Here is an 18,330-nt window from a genome sequence, read left to right as displayed (position 1 = left end):
GATTTGAGTGGTAGTGATACCCATGGACTTGTCTAAGATCACACATCTTAATTGAGCTTCTGTTTCTTCATTTCCAGAGCTTTTATTTTTTCTTAATCTATTACTGGATGTGTTTAGTGTTCTTTGTCCATGGAACAGAGCCTCCGGGCCTTTTTAATGATTTGTACCCACATTTTCTGTGTTGGCCATTCCTAAAACTTTCATTTTCAGATATAAGCCCTATTTTCACCACTTGTCGTAGTAGTCACTCCTTTAAACTTAGACAGTTCTTAATATCAAACCACTCACGTGTAATCAGAATGTCTTAAATGGCCTAATCCCTAGCTGTTTCTCTATTTGCTAGTTGGTAGAGTGTAGCATCCATAAGTCCCTCCTTAATGAACCACAGTGCTGTCTATAGAGCAAAACTAAGTCTCATACACAGATGTAACATTACTTTTTAACTTTTAAAAGAATTCTATTTAATTTATTACTTTAATAATAATTATTAAATTATTATTTTCCAAATCATTTATATTTTAAGTGGTTACATTTATCCCAAGACAGTTTCATACGTGTCTTTAATGGTCTGTTTATTTTCTCTCTGCACCCTGTTTTATCTCCCTCCCACCTGTATTGTTGTTCCATCCTTCCCATATGTCCCCCTTTCCATATTTAAGGTCTTTTGTTTGAGACTCCTGTTTTTAACCAAGATTGCTAAATGACTAATTCCCACAAAAGGTCACTAATTCCACAGTAGCTTTGTTAAATCTATGTTTCCTTTGCTAGTGAACACTGAAAGCATTACTACATTTTTTTTTGTAGTCATATAGGGTCTTGATGTTCTAAAGCGATGGTTCCCAGCCTGTGGATGATGACCCAGTGGAGGGTCAAACGGCCTGCTCTCAGGGGTTCATCTAAGACCATCGGAAATATCAGATTTTTGTATTAGTGTTTCATAACAGCGGCAGAATTACAGTTATGAAGTAGCAATTAAATTAATTTTATGGTTGGGGGGGGTCGGTCACCACAACACGAAGAACTGTATTAAAGGGTCACAGCATTAGAAAGGTTGAGAACCATCGGCATAAAGTAACAGTGACCCACAGTTATAAACTCCTAGAGTACAGGAAGAATGTTTTAGATTGTTTTGAAACCTCTCTGTCATTTAAGAAATACTTTCCTCACTGATGAAAAGAAAATAGCCAGGCTTTCCTCTAAGCCAGAACATACATATTCATCCAGTTTTTTTTTTACTATGAGCCAAAGATGTTTGTTGAAAAAAAGGGTTGGACCAGTCGCCACTATGCTTGCTGACTGCTGAGTCCTTTTCTCCATGATGCTCAGGCGTGGAGCCACCATGAAGATTGCTAGCTGGGGTTAGCAGAGTAAAGCAGGAGCAGGGACGCCTCTCTATAGACTGATCAATGGACCACATTAAGGAGGGGTTAAAAGATGGGCAGACTTTGAGAATGGTGGGGAGGAAGTTGGCAGAAAAATGACAGGAGGGACGTTTTAGGGTATTGAAGGGTCCTATATACTGTTTTTATGATGGTTTTTCAAAATTCATTATACTGAATGCCTTTTTTGTTGAATGGTATTATAAAAGAATTTTTCTCAAGAAGGAAATAAAACTTACAGTGAAGAAATGAAAATAAATAAAAAATAGTACAAAACACCCTTAAATGAACTCCTACAATAATAATCATACTGAATGAAGAATAAACATATATTTTTGAAACTTTTTCTGTTACAGTATGCATGACAGTTTGGATAAGAATGCCCCAATAGACTCATGTATTTTAATGTTTGGTCCCCAGTGGGTACCAAATTAGTAGTAGGTATGGCCTTGTTGGAGGAGTGTGTCACGAGAGTTGGCCTTTGAGGTTTCAAAAGTTATCATTCCTAGATAGTTCTTTCTTTTCTTCCTACACACAGATGAGGATATAAGACTTTAGCGGCCACTCTAGCGTCATGTCATACCTGCCTGCTTCCATGTTGGTCTTGGACTGCCCTTTGAAACTGTGAACTCCCAATAAACTCTTTCTCCTATTAAAAAAAAAAAAAAGACAGGCAGAACACCATGCTAACTAAGGAAGCAGTGTAGAGGAATGCTGTAGACTTGGAAAAGGTCTTTTTCTTCCCCTTTACACATTGTTTTGAGGAAAAAAAACATGCTTTAGTTGATATCTAAAGTGTAATAAGAAATGTTTGCTATGCATTAGCTGCTGAGCTAAATGGCTGAGGTCTCTTCCTGGAATGCAAAGAAAGAACCCTCAATTTCTGAGAATCCTATCCGGAGCGATTGAAAGTTACTGGCGTGACAACCTTTCTAGTTCCTGGTTGGTGAGAGTCCTTTACAAGATAACCACAAGAGCGAGAGCAGTTTCCTCTGTCTCTGGAGGAGGAGCTAGTCGACAGCCTGGACAGCCTTCCTGCCAGCCACTGTCAAACATAAGAATGTGGCTTGGCCTGGAAGCCCATGTAAATGGGATGCTCACCCTTGCAGACTGAGTTTCCCCCTTTCAAGGGATGAATATTCTGTTTTTTTTTTTTAATTGAGACTGATAAAGTTTGAGGTTTCACTGTGACATTTTCCTAATAAAGTATTGGTTTGACATTCTAAAGAAATACTGGGAAAAGCAGGATTTTGTCTCCCTGATCATTTCCAAAAGGAGTTATTAGCAGAGTTGCTTATCAAGGACTGTGTCATTCATTCGTCAATTCTCAATTAGAGCATGCAGGCCGAGCCCACCCCCCCCCCCATGTTTATTTTCTCTTCCACCCCCAGGAATATATTATCGCATACCCACAGAGAAGATCTTCCATCTACACTCAGTGACCAAACAAATGAGCGAGTGACATAAGGCATAAACTACAGACAGCTGCTGTCAGATGGGCAGTGATGTCTCACTGCAAAGACAAACCCTTTCCATACAAAACTGTCTTGCTATGGATAACAAAAGCACAAGACGACAACACGAAAACCCAGTGCTTTTGACAAAGGAGGTCGTAAAGAACAGGGCATAAATCCCAACTTGAGAAGTTGCATTGAGCTGTTCACAGAAGATACAACTGTGATGTGTCACTACTGCTGATAAACAGTGGCAATGAAATTCCAAGCCTGGCACCTGGCAGTGGTTAGACACCCAATAACATCGAATTAGAAAGTGACTTGATTAACTGAAAGACAATGGCGAAGACAATTGAGATGCAACGAGGGCTACAGGAGCCCAGAGAAGAGTGAGAAACTGCTTGCTGCCTTCCATGCAGTGCTAGGAAGGAAGAGGAGCTAAGACTGTAGCCTTTGGGAAAGACGGACAAGCATGGGGCTACAGGAGAAAGGCAGAAGACATCCAGACCCTCTACAATATGGCTGGTAGTCTCGGTTGTGTGTAATCTAGGATTTTATGATCAGGGTCTGTAATGGGTGTGACTGATATTCACTACTTTGTTGCTCAGAAACCTCTCTCCGTAGATCAGTTCTGCTCATGACTTTCAGGTAGAGGATGCCACCCTACCTCTCTGGCCATAGTTGACTGGTCTAGGAATAAATGATCAGTTTATTTCCCTGGGATGCTTTCTTGATAAAGAAAACATTAATTACTTCTCTCTGGGAACCAAATGGCAGGTGGGATCAAAGATGGAAACACAAGAGATGGGGCTTATCCTGATAGATTCTGACTTCCTGGTACCACAAGGCCTAAGGCTCATCCACCACTCACTTTGCATTTTTCAAATAATTTTCATTTTTGGCAAGGTATTTTCAGTCAGTATTTTGTCATATGCAACCAATTGTGTGTGTGTATGTGTGTGTGTAGGCCAGATTGACATGCTCTGGGAATTTTTCTGCCTCCGCCTGACATCTCAGAAAAAAAATCAAATGCTCCATGAAAGAAATTAAATCAGAAAATCAGCACTTTAAAAATTCCATTGAATTTATGGATCTAACCAATCATCACCACCAATGGAGTGGAAAAATCAACCATCTTATGTGAGATGTTCATATACTGCGTGTGGTGGATGAATAAGAAATATTGTACCTGGCTGGTGAATCTGAACACTTGGTACCCAGTTGGTTGTTTGGGGAGGTTCTGGAGCCTTTAGGCAGAGCAGCCTTACTCGATAAAGGATATTACTGGGGGTGGGCTTGGAGGGTTTAAAGACCTGTACAGCATCTTGTTTTACTTTTCTGCTTCCTGTGTGGGGCTGAAAAGTGATAATATAGTTTCTTACTCTTTCCTTATGCCATGTATTCTTGCCATAACGAACTCCATCTCTCTGGAACTGTGAGGTAAAATGAAATTCTTCCTTATGTTGCTTTTGCTCACGATTTTAACATCGCAATAGAAAAACAACCACTGCATCATGAATCCCATTCCCAAATGCACAGTCCATTCTAATGTGATTTAGGTGCTGGATCAAGTTTCCAATTTATAAAATATACAAGAAAGGGGAATGTGTTAATGATATCACAAGGACACAATAAAATCATAAAAATCCAGGTTATGGGGATTTTTGTACAATAAACAACTTTGCTTATTAAACAACTGGATACCAACTGTGCAAGGAAAGAAAAGAGCTAAATGGGAAACTCTGAAGTGAAAGAAATGTAAGACATTAACGTCAATATTTGGCCTGATTCAAGCAGACACACTGGTGAACAGTCAAGACCATTGACTAGAATGTTAATACCAAAGGATTATTGTGTTTTTCAGGATTGATAATGGTGCGCTTGAAGAACTTAGCATTCTGAGACACATATTAGATATTTGCTGGAGAAACACCAAGATGTCGATGATTTCCTTAAAAACACTTTTCAGAGCCAAAGAAGGAGGGAGAATAGATGGCCAGGTTTAATTCCGTGTTGCTTGTTTAAAATAGATGATGGGTACATAAACATATATCATCCCATTCTTAGTTTTTATATATACTTGAAAATTCCCCCAAGAAAAGTCAGAAAAGAAAAGTCTGCTCAAGTTTAATGTGATTTTAGTCCCCCACTGGCAGGATAATAGCGTTGTTACTACTTCACTTTTTATGAGCATCTAAGAAATGACCACCCCATAGAGTTTTGTGAGAAACAACAAGATATAATAGGCACAAAACACTTAGAAGACACCTCATTGTCCACAGCACAAGCTTGATTTGTTACACATTGGTGTCATATAGTATTATATATTATTAAATAGATCATATATTAAATGAATCAAGAAATGTAACCACTATCCATCAGGGATAAACTGGAAAGCACTAAATATTCTTGATAAAAACTTTGAACAACTTGTCACAGGCAGGACTCATTACCAAATTTCACATCTACTAGGAAAGCAGATTTTTCCTGGTTCTCAGGATAGACAAGGTTGAGAGAGCAGGCAACCATCTTTTGTTGTACTTGAGATTTTTAGATGATGAAAATTTTGCCTTTACTGGACCACAACTCATTTGTAAGAGAGTGCTCTTGTTTCTAAATATGCTAAAATCAGTACTTCCACTGCAGAGAAGCAATGATTGTTTCTAACTTAGCAGAGGTTTTGAAGCAATAACTGTTGGTGGGGTGGAGCCTTTAAAAGGGAGGCTCAGCAAAGAGTTCAAAATGCAATTATTAATCAGTGTTGCCCTAGGACACCACTTTTCAAAGTTCAATATGAACGTGAATTGTCAGGGTTTCTTGTTAAAATCACTTTAGTTCCCTATTGCTGAGTAGCTCTTATAAGCTGAAATGGCCAGTCCACATTTGGGCTTAGCTTAGCATATGCCTGATACAGAAAAATGATTGGAAACATGCTTTGGTAGCACTTAGGTTTCAATCATTCAGATAACAGACATCCAAGAACATATTTTATCTAGAGTATTGATTAGAAGAATTCATTTCTGCTCCTTCTGCTTTAGTAACTTTTGTATTTATCAAAATAAGAGGCACAGATAGTCATTTTCAGAGGCTTCACAATTTAGAATGTCACAAGTAAGTGAGCAAGTTTACGTCCTGGTCAAGTCCTTTTGGCTGCTGGGCATAGAACTCAATATAATAATAACATTGGACTGTTTGCTTCCAACTCTTCCTTGGCAATGTGATATGGGACTTATTATTTCAAAAATAGGTCAATGATTTTGTGAATTCAAAAATGGCTCCCTAGGAAGATTCCAGTTAAAAATATAATGGCTTTGGCCTAATTTTAGTTCTGAGATAAAGGATTTGGACACCAACTCAGGGCCCCACAGTGTCCTGAAAAGCAGACACTTATTAGACGCTCCAGATGTTTAGAATTCCACTTGTGGAAAGAGAAGGAGAAACTACTTGTGTCAAGAGGATGGTCACTTTGCCCTGTCAGGATCATGTCTGCACAAATCTAGAATAATGTCCCCTTCCACAAAGTTCCATAGAAACACAAATATGTGTTTATTCTGAAAAATGCTCTTAGGGACTTAACATAGGACCCTTCATGAGAATGGTGTCTATGGGGTACTAGCTTATTAGTTTAACTTGACCATGAGTCAAGATCTTGGGACAATATTGGGCATTGTTTATCTCCGGAAATCCTTACCTAAGGGAGCCACCTTCAGTCTCTCACCATTTCAGGGCAATGAAAATATTATGTGAAGTGGGTACTTATAACAATTTCTAAGGTAAGTAAAAGTCCTTTGGGGAGACAAAGGGTCACATGAAATATAGAAATTTATAGAGAAAACTAACAAAAGCCACCAAGACTCATTATTCAAAACACCAAGTTCCTACGCAAATCATATTAGGAGGCATTCAAAATCTTCTGAGTGGATAGTGAGATCTGCCTTTCCTGTGCTCTCTGATGAGGATAGTGACACCCTCTGCACAGAGTGGATATATGGGCTCAAAGGATAATGTGTTCAGAAGTGTGGCCATGCAGGAAGAAGCACATGGATTCATGGCAATTGGCAGGTGTCTCTCCCACCCACCCCCGACTGCCAGACTGGAATGGTGCTTTTCCTTTGTTCTATTTTCAGGAAGGTATCAGTGAGTTTATATCAAGACATCTTGGGGGCCGTTTTCAAGTTATGCATACACAGGTCCTGTAAGTCATTGTTCCATTGTGGCAATGGAGAAGGACAGCGATGTCACATTCTGAGTATTCACTATGTATCTGCAGCAAGTCTCTAAGAGTGATCTCACCCTTCTAATGGCTGTTCTGGGCTCTGATTTTTGGAATAAAAGAGTCTGTTCTTAAATAAATAAAAAAGACTCACTCCTTTTCCTCCTTGTGGCTTATTAAAGGATCAGAGAAATCTGACAGGGAAGTATTTAAAACACGTAGCCTGTTATCTTCTGATCTCATTTATCTTTACAGTGTTCTCCTTTCTTGCAACTCTCATCCATATCTTTGTTCAGTACATTGGGGGAAACTCTGTGGGACGGCATTAGCTAATAGTAAATTCTGTGCACATCCAAGAAAATTTATGCATTAAAGATAGGGAGAAACGGAACAGAGAGCAACCAAGGCTCCCCCTGTCCAGAGAGTGGGCTGGGATTTAATCCTTTAATCCCACTGCTTTATTCTTCTAGCAACCTGCTACTTATGTCTGGAAGAAATCTGTAAGTGATAAATAAGTGCTTTCCTGTCTGCAGCCCTGCGTAAATGCAAGGCAACAGCCAAGGGCCAGGAAGATGAGCTCCCATGGACTTTAAGGACAAATGAAGGTTTGAATTCTGGTTCCAACTCTACCGCTATGGGTGAAAGACGTGGCTTATCTATGTCCTAGTTTCCTTATTGGTGAAATGAGGATGATGATGGTGTCCATCCATTGGGCTGTTGTGAGGACGAGTTAATCATGCAAAGTTCTAACCGTGGACTCAAGCTTATTATTGTTGTTAGTGGATCCCAAATGCTCTTGAGCAAAGGGAAATCAGGACAAGGACAAAGGGCTCCGGAAGCCAAGTCAATAAATCGCCTTTCTTTCACGTATGAATTTACCTTTTTTAGAAATGCCAAGTCCCTGATGAGAATTCAGGGTGGGAATTAGAAATGTTTATTGAATGGAATGGTTGAGGTGCTGGAGTATGAAGGACTCTTTCGTGCAGCTACACTTTAGTGAAATCCCAAAGTATCTGCTTGATATCCTAGAAACGGTCAGGAGCTGAGGCCAAAGGAAGAAGAGATGTCAATGGCTGATGTTCAACAGCTTTGAAATAAGAGAGGAAGAAACAAGATTTCAAAGTGTAAGAAGATGCTCAAGTCAGAAAAGTTAAAGCAGAGCTGTTTACTCAAACAGAAGTTTATTATTTCCAGATATAACTTAAAAAAGGAGGAATAGAATCAAAGACCAAGTCTAAGACACCCTTGCCTGTATCCAGACTAAGGCATCAGACTCACCTATGCACACGGTGTGAGTGTGTGTGATGTGTGATTCTTACTGTAAGCTTTGGCTAGAAAGGTTTCTGACCAAGGAGATAGGTCACAGAGCCTCACATCTAGATCTAGATTTTTCTTGCCTGTCATGAAGGACTTTGTGACTGTACACTAGACTGCTGTCTTCCTCTTTGTAAACCCTAATGTGATTCAGTGAGTGGGGGAGGGAGAAGCCAAGGAAAGTGAAACTCAAGAGGCCAAGTCAGACCAATAGGGTTCAGAGAGCAAGAGGTCAAGAGCTGTGGTCCCTGCAGTGAGTGTGGTGAAGGTGGGGTCCAGTTCTGATGGCCATCAAGACCACCTGTTGTGTGTGTAGTGCTCACCAAGCCCTTATTTTGCTCTTTGCTTTCCTTATTCCAGTTCATGCTCACAGCAAAGCTATGGGACAACTGTTGTCAGTCCTGGCTGAGAGTGGAGAGGAGACCAGACTTAGGGCAACTGTCAATTACATAGGGAGCATTTTTGAACACTGCTCATCAGGTCCTGTGGAGGAAGCAAGCTGAGGCAGAGCACTATGGTTCATCTTGAGAAATGGTGTGTATCATAGAACTGCAGCTTGTGAGACCCTCGGAGGAATGGGACATTTGCTTTCTTCATGCCTAATCCCCTGACTTATTTAATTTCTTCTTAGCCAAAAGCAGGCAGAATAAAAAGTGACATAATTCTCTTTTTCCATCATTAGAGAAAGGTGCCAGTTTGGAGATCAAATCCCATAAGGAGAATTTTAATAAAAAAATGGAATATCATACCCAATTAGCCCACAAACTGTTTATTAAAATCATTGATAATAGTAGTAACTATTTACCAGTCTCTTTCAGTGTGATGTTCATGCCAAGTAACCCAGGTCTATACCATTTAGTATTTAGAGCTACTCTAGAGAAAAGGTATTATTTTTGCCTATTTTTTCCTGGTAAAGGAACTAAGATGTGAGAGGGTGACAGCTTGTGTAAAACAGCTTATATATGACAGAACTTAATAGCTAAGTCCAGTTCTGTCAAAACCTAGAGCCGAATTTGGTCACCCCAAACTATCTGCCTTTCTTCTACCCTCCAGCACCGCTGATGTTAAGTACAAAGAAATAACAAAAGTGTCAGTGAGGGCTCTTTGACCTAGGAGATTAGCAGTGTCAATAAGGTGAGTACACATAAGGGAAAACTGGGGACTTAGTTGGTTAAGCACTTGCTGTGTAAGCATGAGGACTTGAGTTCGAGCCTCAGAACTCACTTAAAAAAAGAAGCTGAGCATGATATGTGCTTGCAATCCCAGCAGGGGAGAGGCAGAGTCACATGGTTTCCTGGAGCTTGCTGGCCAGCTTGCATAGCCTACTCAGCTCTAGACCCATGAGAGACCCTGTTTCAATAAACAGGTGGATGGCTTTTGAGGACAGACCCGATGTTATACACAGATGTCTGTACACACACATACACACACACACACACTAGCACATGAAGAAAATAACTACTATATCTTGCTGTGATTGAGAAGGAGTCAAAGGAATATTGAGGATTCATGCTTAGCTCTGAGCTGGGCAGAATGAGCAGGCTGAGCAGAGAGGAGAGGGTTGGCTGCATTAGTAGCTGAGCAGTTATAGTACCTAGTTTTGAATACAAGGTCAGTTGTCCAAGTGGATGAGCTTAGTCATCACTTATGAACTCAGGTCTTCATCAAGTTACAGACATTTTTGGCCTCAGTGTCCTCATCTGTGATATGAGCATGATAGCTACCTAGAGAGCTGCTGGGAGGAGTGAGCTTCTAAAGAGGCACCTGCCATGGTGTGGGATTGTTTTGTGACTTACATCTTCATCTGGTACCCAACATGGGGCAAATGGTGTGGGACAATTGTATTCTGTCAATTATGTTTTAAATAAATGCTGATTGGCCAGTAGCAGGCAGGAAGTATAGGCGGGACAATGTGACAGGAAATAGAGGTGGGGCAATGAGAACAGGAGTATTCTGGAAAGAAGGAAGCTTCCTCAGCAGTCCTGTCTAGATACCAAAGAAGCAGGGTGTGACCTGCCCTGCTGAAAAAGATATCGAGCCATGTGGCTAACATAGATAAGAATAATGGGTTAATATAAATTATAAGAGCTAATAAGAAGCTTGAGCTAATGGGCCAATAGTTTATAACTTATGTAGACCTCTGTGTGATTTTCTTTGGGGACTAACCGGCTGTAAAAACTAAACAAAACAAAAACCCCAACTAGTAGCTGGGTCCTGTTATACTGCTACCTTCATCTCTCTTCCTTGTAGTGTTAAGTTCAGCTTTCTAGGAGATGAGATGGCTTCTTGCCTCTGACCTCACTAGGTGAGATCATGTAGAAAGCACCTTACCTGCTGTGAGAAGCCCTTCACAACACGCCTCTGTTTGAGGTTGGTCTCTCCATCCAAGTTGGCAGTTTCCAGGTGACAGACCCCACTGGGGTCCGAGGAGAAGAGGAGAAGGATGTCTGCTGGGACGATCTCATTGCACCGCATTTGAACAAAGTCTCCCACGCGCACATCCTGCCAGCGCTTTGGCATGTAGCTCTGCTCTTTCCTAAGGTGGGTGCAAAGAAGACAGGGGTCTCAGTGAGTTTTAAGATTCCTCAGGGTGTTGGTTTATTTTAGATGTCAACTTGCTCATGTGTATGTCTATAGGAGATTCTCTTGATTATTGGTTGAGCCAGCCCACTGTGGGTGACATCCTTCACTGGATAGGGGTCTTGAGCGGTATATGAGTAGAATAGAGGGGGCTTATTGAGTACTGATTAAAGAGTGAGTAAGGCAGGATCTACACATTTTTCTCTCTTCTTTTGATTGTGGATGTGATACTTTAAGTTCTTGCCTTGACATCCATTGCAATAATGCCTGTATCCTGGAATTATAGGTCCAATACATTTCTCCCTCACCTCAGTTACTTTTGGTCACGGTTTATAAAATCCCATTAGTAAAAGGTCTGTCCCTGTGACTACTTAGAATTTTGAACAGTTATCAACTGTTGACCAGGTGTTGTGCTGAGCCCTTCCCTCCTGGCCGGAAGAATACTTTAAGGGGAAGTTAACTGGGCCATTATATTACATGGCTAGTTATCACAGAAGAAAGCAAAGGTACAAAGACCAGAGATAGAGAGAAAATTGTTCTCGATTATGGGGAGAAGAGAGGCAGTAAAACTGAGGATATTGGTCATTAAGAATGCATAGGACAACATTGATAAAATGGAAAAAACCCTAGACACATTGAGAACATTAGTAAGACAATACCAGGGAATTTGATGGCCTGGGACCCACAATAACTGGAAAAGCCGAGGACTGAGGAACTTGGAAGAAATGATAAACTTTCCCCCTTATAATTATCAAACTTAGATAACAGCAGTAGCAACAAAACTTGCCAATTTCATGTTTACATTGCACTGAGTACCAATGTCAATATTTTATTCACTTACATGACAATTCATTCGTGCAGACATTATATGAATTTCACAAATAAATCAAAGATCAGAAATTTTTTTCAAGTCTTATAAAACCCAAGCTGAATCCCAAGCTTATACACAGATTGATGTCAAAGCTTACAGCTTTCACAGCTAGCTCCTCCCAGCTGTTATTGGAGCCTCAACTGTCCCATTCCCTCCGTCCCAATGGGACATCCCATTTACACAGAGCTGATACTAGAAAGTCTTCATTCCACCCAGTCAAGTATTTAACAAAATTTTCTCTTCTAAGTAATCCAGATGCCCATGTTTTCTACCTTTAAAAACTCTTTGAAAGTATTCCCCCAGGATCCTATAAAGTCTTTGGGCCATGCTGAGCTACTTCTAATGCCCCAGATGCCCTCAGTTATTCCTTGGATCATACAGTTTCAAGACCTATTCTAAAGGCACGGGCTCTTCTGTAGTTGTATTTCTAATGGTCTTCTTTCTACATGGGATTTGAAACATGTGGTCTTTTTATAAGAGCCCTGCTGATTTGAAGCTGATTTCTTTAAGTGTACCTAGACCTGGGGAGACAGCTTACATCTGTGCTGTATCCACACAGATGTTGAGCCCTTCTGGGTATGTTGCTGTTTCTCCTGTAATCTGGAGCTACCTGGGCATGGCAAGACCACATCTAAGAAATGAGAATGAGAGTGCTTGAAGAGGAGGAAGGGAGTGATGTCTGCTCTTCTTGGGGTTCTCTGGAGAATTTCAGCAAAGCCCTCCGAAAAGTCTACCATCTTTGTCATACATGGTTCCTACAGAAGACTCTCCCAGCTTGAAATGAAGATCCTTTTGTCTGGGAGGCTGGAAGAAGACCTCATCAGTAAATAAGATCATCAGGGACATCAGGATTGGTGAATGGCCTTGCATCTCAAAGCTACCACAGGGTCTGTAGAAATTCTCCATGACCCTAGGAACCTGGTACAGTGACCCTTATTTATGCCATGGCAATAATGTCCACATGGCTACTGAATGTGGGTAGTCTCTCTGTAGCAGTTTGTTATATATCTCCTTCTTCTGTGATAAAGTGGGTATCAGATTTCCACAAAACTTTTGATAATCAACATCTAAGCACCCACTGTACCCCATATCCCTTCTTAGAAATGAAGACTAGGGGCAATCCTACCATCTTTAGTTTATTGTACCATTTCACAGATGTATTTTAAAATGTGTTTATTTGTCGATTGAGGGTAGATAGTCGTCTACCAAGATAGCTAGGACAACTCAGCCCTGGGATCGCCTGTCAAGTGCTCAGGTACAAGGCTCTTTAAAGACGAAAGGATGGATTAAATAAACTTTCACAGAATGAAGAAGGGGTTTACTTTATACTTCTGTTTTTCTTTTCGTTTTTAGAGAAATCAAACAAATGATTCTTAAATATTATAACAAACTTGCCTGAAGGAACCAAGGGTTATCCCCCTGTTTGTTTGCATCTCCCGTTCCTTCCTCCTGGTCTTTGGGACGGTAGGGTATCAGCTGATTGCCACATCCTCAACATTTATTCCACCTGGTGTGTGAGATCAGGTTTGGGGATAACACCCTTGAATCTGAGCATCACCTGGATTGTCATCATTTTCAGAGCTCCTTCGACCTGAAGGTTGTGACGAATAGGCCAGTTGGGATTGCTACATTAAGGGCAAAGCCACATCAAGGCGTTTCCACCAGTGGAAACAAATCTGCTCTTTCCAATAAAGGTCTCCACTGCTAAGTATAGGATATAGGGAGGGATGATGAAAGATGGAAGGCCTGGGAGGTTAATTTTGGGTGTAAATTTAGGAATACATGTATGGACTGGAATGGCACTTTGTCAATCTTCATTATGACACAGGCATCATCCAACTTGTGTTCTGCCTCTTTATGGTACTCCTTGGATCCCAATGAAGCCAGATAGGAAAGGGACATTCATGGTTCTTCCTGGGGCTTTGCCTCTTTACCTCCATTAAACAGCCTTCCTACTACTCTGCCAACCCCATCTTTTTCCTTCATGCTGTTTATGGGGCTTGGGGTTAGGCAACAATGACCTGCAAACAAAAACCCCAACCCCCTCCCCAACCCTTCCCCAAGTCTAGAAAAGAGGAATCTCAGCAAACTGATGCTCAGGCTTTAGAGTGAGGTTTCTGGATCAAGTTCCCAGAAACATTGAACTTCTCCAACAGGCCCTGGGGGGTGACTGGAGTACTGGAGCTATTAGTGTTCATTAAAAAAGTACTTTGGGGAATGTAGTTTCGTGTGTGTACATGGGACATTCCTTACTGGGTATATCAGTTGAGAAATTTTATTTGTAGCAGTATTTTATTTTATAATGCTATGTTAAAGTAACCTAACCCAGCTATATTATAGGATGACAGGCACATTTTACTGAACCTTTAGGGACACTTGCATTTCACACTTGGCTACTTTGCTCTGACTGTTCAGTGCTCTGGGGTACACTTCGTCACTTCATCTGTCAGCAGCATGTCTGAGGAGCAGCCAACAATGCCTAACCCAAGGGTGTTCAGCCAAGGGAGGTGAGATATAGGAGAATTTAGCTGAAGCATAAACGTGGCATGCTTCTACATTGAGTGACACTCAGGTGTGACCAGCTGCTGGCCAGGAGCCACCAGTTAGAGTCATTCCCTCATTAATATGGCCCCCTTGGAACAGCTGTTCCAGGGGGATGCGTGCATAGACTCTAGCCTGTCCCTCTGCTCCGAGAGTTGGCACCTGGGAGATCACTGCTATTTTAGTTTCCTGCAATGTTCGCTGCTGCTTAAAAATAAGATTCATGGCTTAGGACAAAGACTACATCTGGCATGTTCTACCTTAAGGAGAAATTAAGTGGTGCGGTGCTAAACAGCTTTCTGGAAGAGGATGGCCTTTTTTTTTTTTTTTTTTAAGTAAATAAACAGCAAGAGAGGTTTTTAACCAAGTGTATGGTGTGTGGAAGTTGGAGAGGAGGAGAGATGAGAGGAGAATGTTTAAGACTCCATTTCTCCTGTAACTAGGTTCTACATAAAGAAGTGTGGGGACTGGAGAAGACGAGACCTGTCAGGAGGATAAGCTATCTTATGGGACTTATTGTTAACAGATGACAAATTGACCTGTGATGTCCTTCAGCAAGCTTAAATACCAAGTCCAGAATACCCCAGGTGGGTAGGGATCACTGAGATAATGAGGAGAGTCCATGAATTAAAAATGTGTTTGGGACAGTTTGGTAGTTGCACAAAAACAGACACAAGGGCAATGGACCCAAACTGAAGACTCTGACATCATCCACACATCTATGAACACCTGATTTTTTGACAAAGATGCCAACATGGTATAGTGGAAAAAAAAGAAAGCATCTTCCACAAATGGTGGCCACATAACTGGATGTCAATATGTAAAAGATTTTAAATAGATCCATATCTATCACCCTGCACAAAACTCAACTCCAAGTAGATCAAAGACCTCAGCATAAATTCATTTACACTGAACCTGATAGAAGAGAAAATGGGAAGTAGCCTTGAATGCATCGGCACAGGAGGCCACTTCTAAATATAACACCAGCAGCATAGACACTGAGAGCAACAATCAATAAATGGGACCTCCTGAAACAACAAATCTTCTGTAAGGCAAAGGACACAGTAAATAAAAAAAAAAAAACCAGCCTACAGAATAGGAAAAAGATCTTAACAAACCCCTCATCTGACAGAGGACTAATCTCCAAAATATATAAAGAACTCAGGAAACTAGCTATTAAATGATCCAATTTAAAATGGGGTACAGACCTAAACAGAGAATTCTCAACAGAAGAATCTCAAATGGCCAAAAGACATTTAAGGAATTGCTCAACATCCTTAGTTATCAAGGAAATGCAGATCAAAGAGACTCTGAGACATCATCTTACATAGGTCAGAATAGCTAAGTTCAAAAACACTGAGTATGGTCTGTGTTGGAGAAGATATGGAGTAAGGGAACATTCATCTACTGCTGGTGGTAGTGCAAACTTATACAGCCACTTTGGAAATCTGTATGGCAATTTCTCAGAAAATTGGGAGTCAATCTACCTCAAGACCCAGCATTACCATTCTTGGGCATATACTCATAGGATGCTCAATTGTACCACATGGACACTTGCTCAACAATGTTCATAGCAGCGTTATTTGTAATAGCCAGAACCTGGAAACAACCTAAATGCCCCTCACCTGAAGAATGGATAAATAAAATGTAATAGTACATTTACATAATGGAGTATTACTCATCTATAAAAAATGACATCTTGAAATTTGCAGGTGAATGGATGGAAATAGAAAAAATCATCCTGAGTGAGGTAACCCAGACCCAGAATGACAAGCACTGTATATATTCACTCATAAGTGGATACTAGATGTAAAACAAGGGGTGACTAAACTACAATCCACAGCTCCAGAGGAGCTAGGTAACAAGGAGGACTCTAAGAGGGACACATGGGTCTCCCTGGGAAAAGGAAATAGATGAGATCTCCTGGGTAAACTGAGGGTGGAAAGGCAGTAGAGGGAGGGCTGGGGGCTGAGAACATGAGGGAATGGCATGGTTGATATGGAAGAGGGATGGAGAGGGAGAGCAATGAGAGATATCTTGATAGAGGGGCCATTATAGGTTTAGGGAGAAATCTTGTGCTAGAGAAATTCCCAGGAATCTACAAGAATGACCCAAACTAAGACTCCTTGCAATAATGGAGAGGGTTTCTGAACTGGCCTTCCCCTGTTATTAGATTGGTGACTACTCTGTCATCATAGAGTCTTCATCCAGTAACTGTTGGAAGCAGATGCAGAGATTTACGCCAAGCACCAGGCAGAGTTCTGGGAGTCCAGCCGAAGAGAGGGAGGAAGGATTATATGGGTGGGGGTGTGTGTGTCAAGATCATGACAGGGAAACCCACAGAGGCAGCTGACCTGAACTCTTGAAAACCCATGAACTCCAGACCAACACCTCGGGTGCCTACGAGAGACTGAACTCAGCCCTCTGCCTATGAGTGGCAGTTGTATAGCTTGTCTGTTTGAGGTGGCCCTGGCAGTGAGACCAGGAACTATCCCTAGTGCATAAGCTGGCTTTTTGGAGCCCATTCCCTATGGTGGGATGCCTCGCTCACCCTTCACGCAGGCGGGAAGGGCTTGGTCCTTCCTCTACTTAAAGTGCCAGGCTTTGTTGACTCCCCATGGAAAGGCGTACCCTTTCTAAGGAGTGCATAGGAGATTGAGAGCAGGTGGGTGGCTGGGGGGGGGGGGAAGAGGGCAGAGGGAAGGGAGGGGGAACTGTGATTGGTATGTAAAATGAATACAAATTTTTTAAAAAAATGTGTTTGGGGTTTGGAGACATGGCTCAATGATTGACTCCATACTGTTCTCACAGGGAACCCAGGTTTGGTTCCTAACATCCATATCTGACAATTCTAGGTCCAGGGACAGTGTGAGACATAAGTGACATTAACCACACTAGAGATGCCTAGATCCAACCAAGGCCACTGGGGATTGGCATAAAAGGACCCAAATTCTAAATCAACAGGTGGGGGCTGAGAATCACTAACAGTGGAGCATTTGTGTTAGTATCACCCTGTTCTCATCCACAGGCTCTGGAAGCCTGGTCATACCATGGTCCCATGTGTACACTAGGTGTTAAAACTCTGACTATGTAGCGGCCACATTCAGAAAGAATAACTTAGACTATCATTAAGAGGTGATGGCCACAGGCACACCACGCCTCACAGGACAGGTAGTCACAGGAGCCTTTCTTCCTGCAAGGCCACGGTCACTGGGTTATGAATAACCAGCCTCGGGGTGTCTGAGAGCACACAGCTCACTGTGTATGAACTTTATCTATCCTCAGCAGATCCAAATCCTACCTCCCTCTTTTCACCCCCAGGCTGTGAACAGCAGAGCTCCACGGCTTATTGGCATGCCTGCTTGCACACCAAGCTCCTGTTGCCTTATTGTTTTATGCCCCTTTTATTTTCTCTATGTGATGACCTTGCTGAGAGATGGGAAAGTCTACATTTATGTACTTATAATTGGGTGAGTTAAGTGTTTATTAAATATGATGTTCTATAGATTCATCTTGAATAGTTCATAAAGGAGAAGCTTTTTGAAGTCATTTTGACAATTAGTCATGACAGACTCCTCACTGAAGACTTCTAATAAAAATATGATCTCAAAATCACAGCAAAATTCTTCACAGTCCTCGAAAGAACAATACTCAACTTCTTATGGGAAGGCAAAAAGCCTAGGTTAGCCACCAAAACAATCCTGCACAATAAAGGAACTTCTGGAGGCATCACAATCCCAAACTTCAAACTCTACTACAGAGCTACAGTATAGAAAAGAGCCTGGTATTGGCATAAAAACCACAGAGAAACCCTGTCTCGAAAAACCAAAAAAAAAAAAAAAAAAAATACAGACAGGAGAACTAAGGAATCTTAATTGAAGAACCAAATATCAATCCACATACCTACAAACACCTGATTTTTGACAAAGAATTAAAAAAATATAAAATGGAAAAAAGAAAGCATATTCAACAAATGGT

The 18,330-nt window shown here is 41.3% G+C and overlaps 1 protein-coding gene across 1 annotated transcript in view; it reads right to left on the bottom strand.

Moving 5' to 3' along the window:
- The window catches only part of Atp10b (ATPase phospholipid transporting 10B (putative)), a 223,900-nt gene that overhangs the window by 60,877 nt on the left and 144,693 nt on the right, over window positions 1-18,330 (bottom strand). Inside the window, exon 5 of the mRNA XM_057775973.1 lies at window positions 10,692-10,896. Within this exon, the coding sequence (XP_057631956.1) occupies window positions 10,692-10,896 (205 nt within the window). The remainder of the gene's footprint in view (window positions 1-10,691; window positions 10,897-18,330) is intronic.

Source organism: Chionomys nivalis, chromosome 7 (genome assembly GCF_950005125.1).
Source record: "Chionomys nivalis chromosome 7, mChiNiv1.1, whole genome shotgun sequence".
NCBI lineage: Eukaryota > Metazoa > Chordata > Mammalia > Rodentia > Cricetidae > Chionomys > Chionomys nivalis.
Note: the sequence above shows the minus strand (reverse complement) of the source record. Positions and strands in the feature narration are given on the sequence as shown.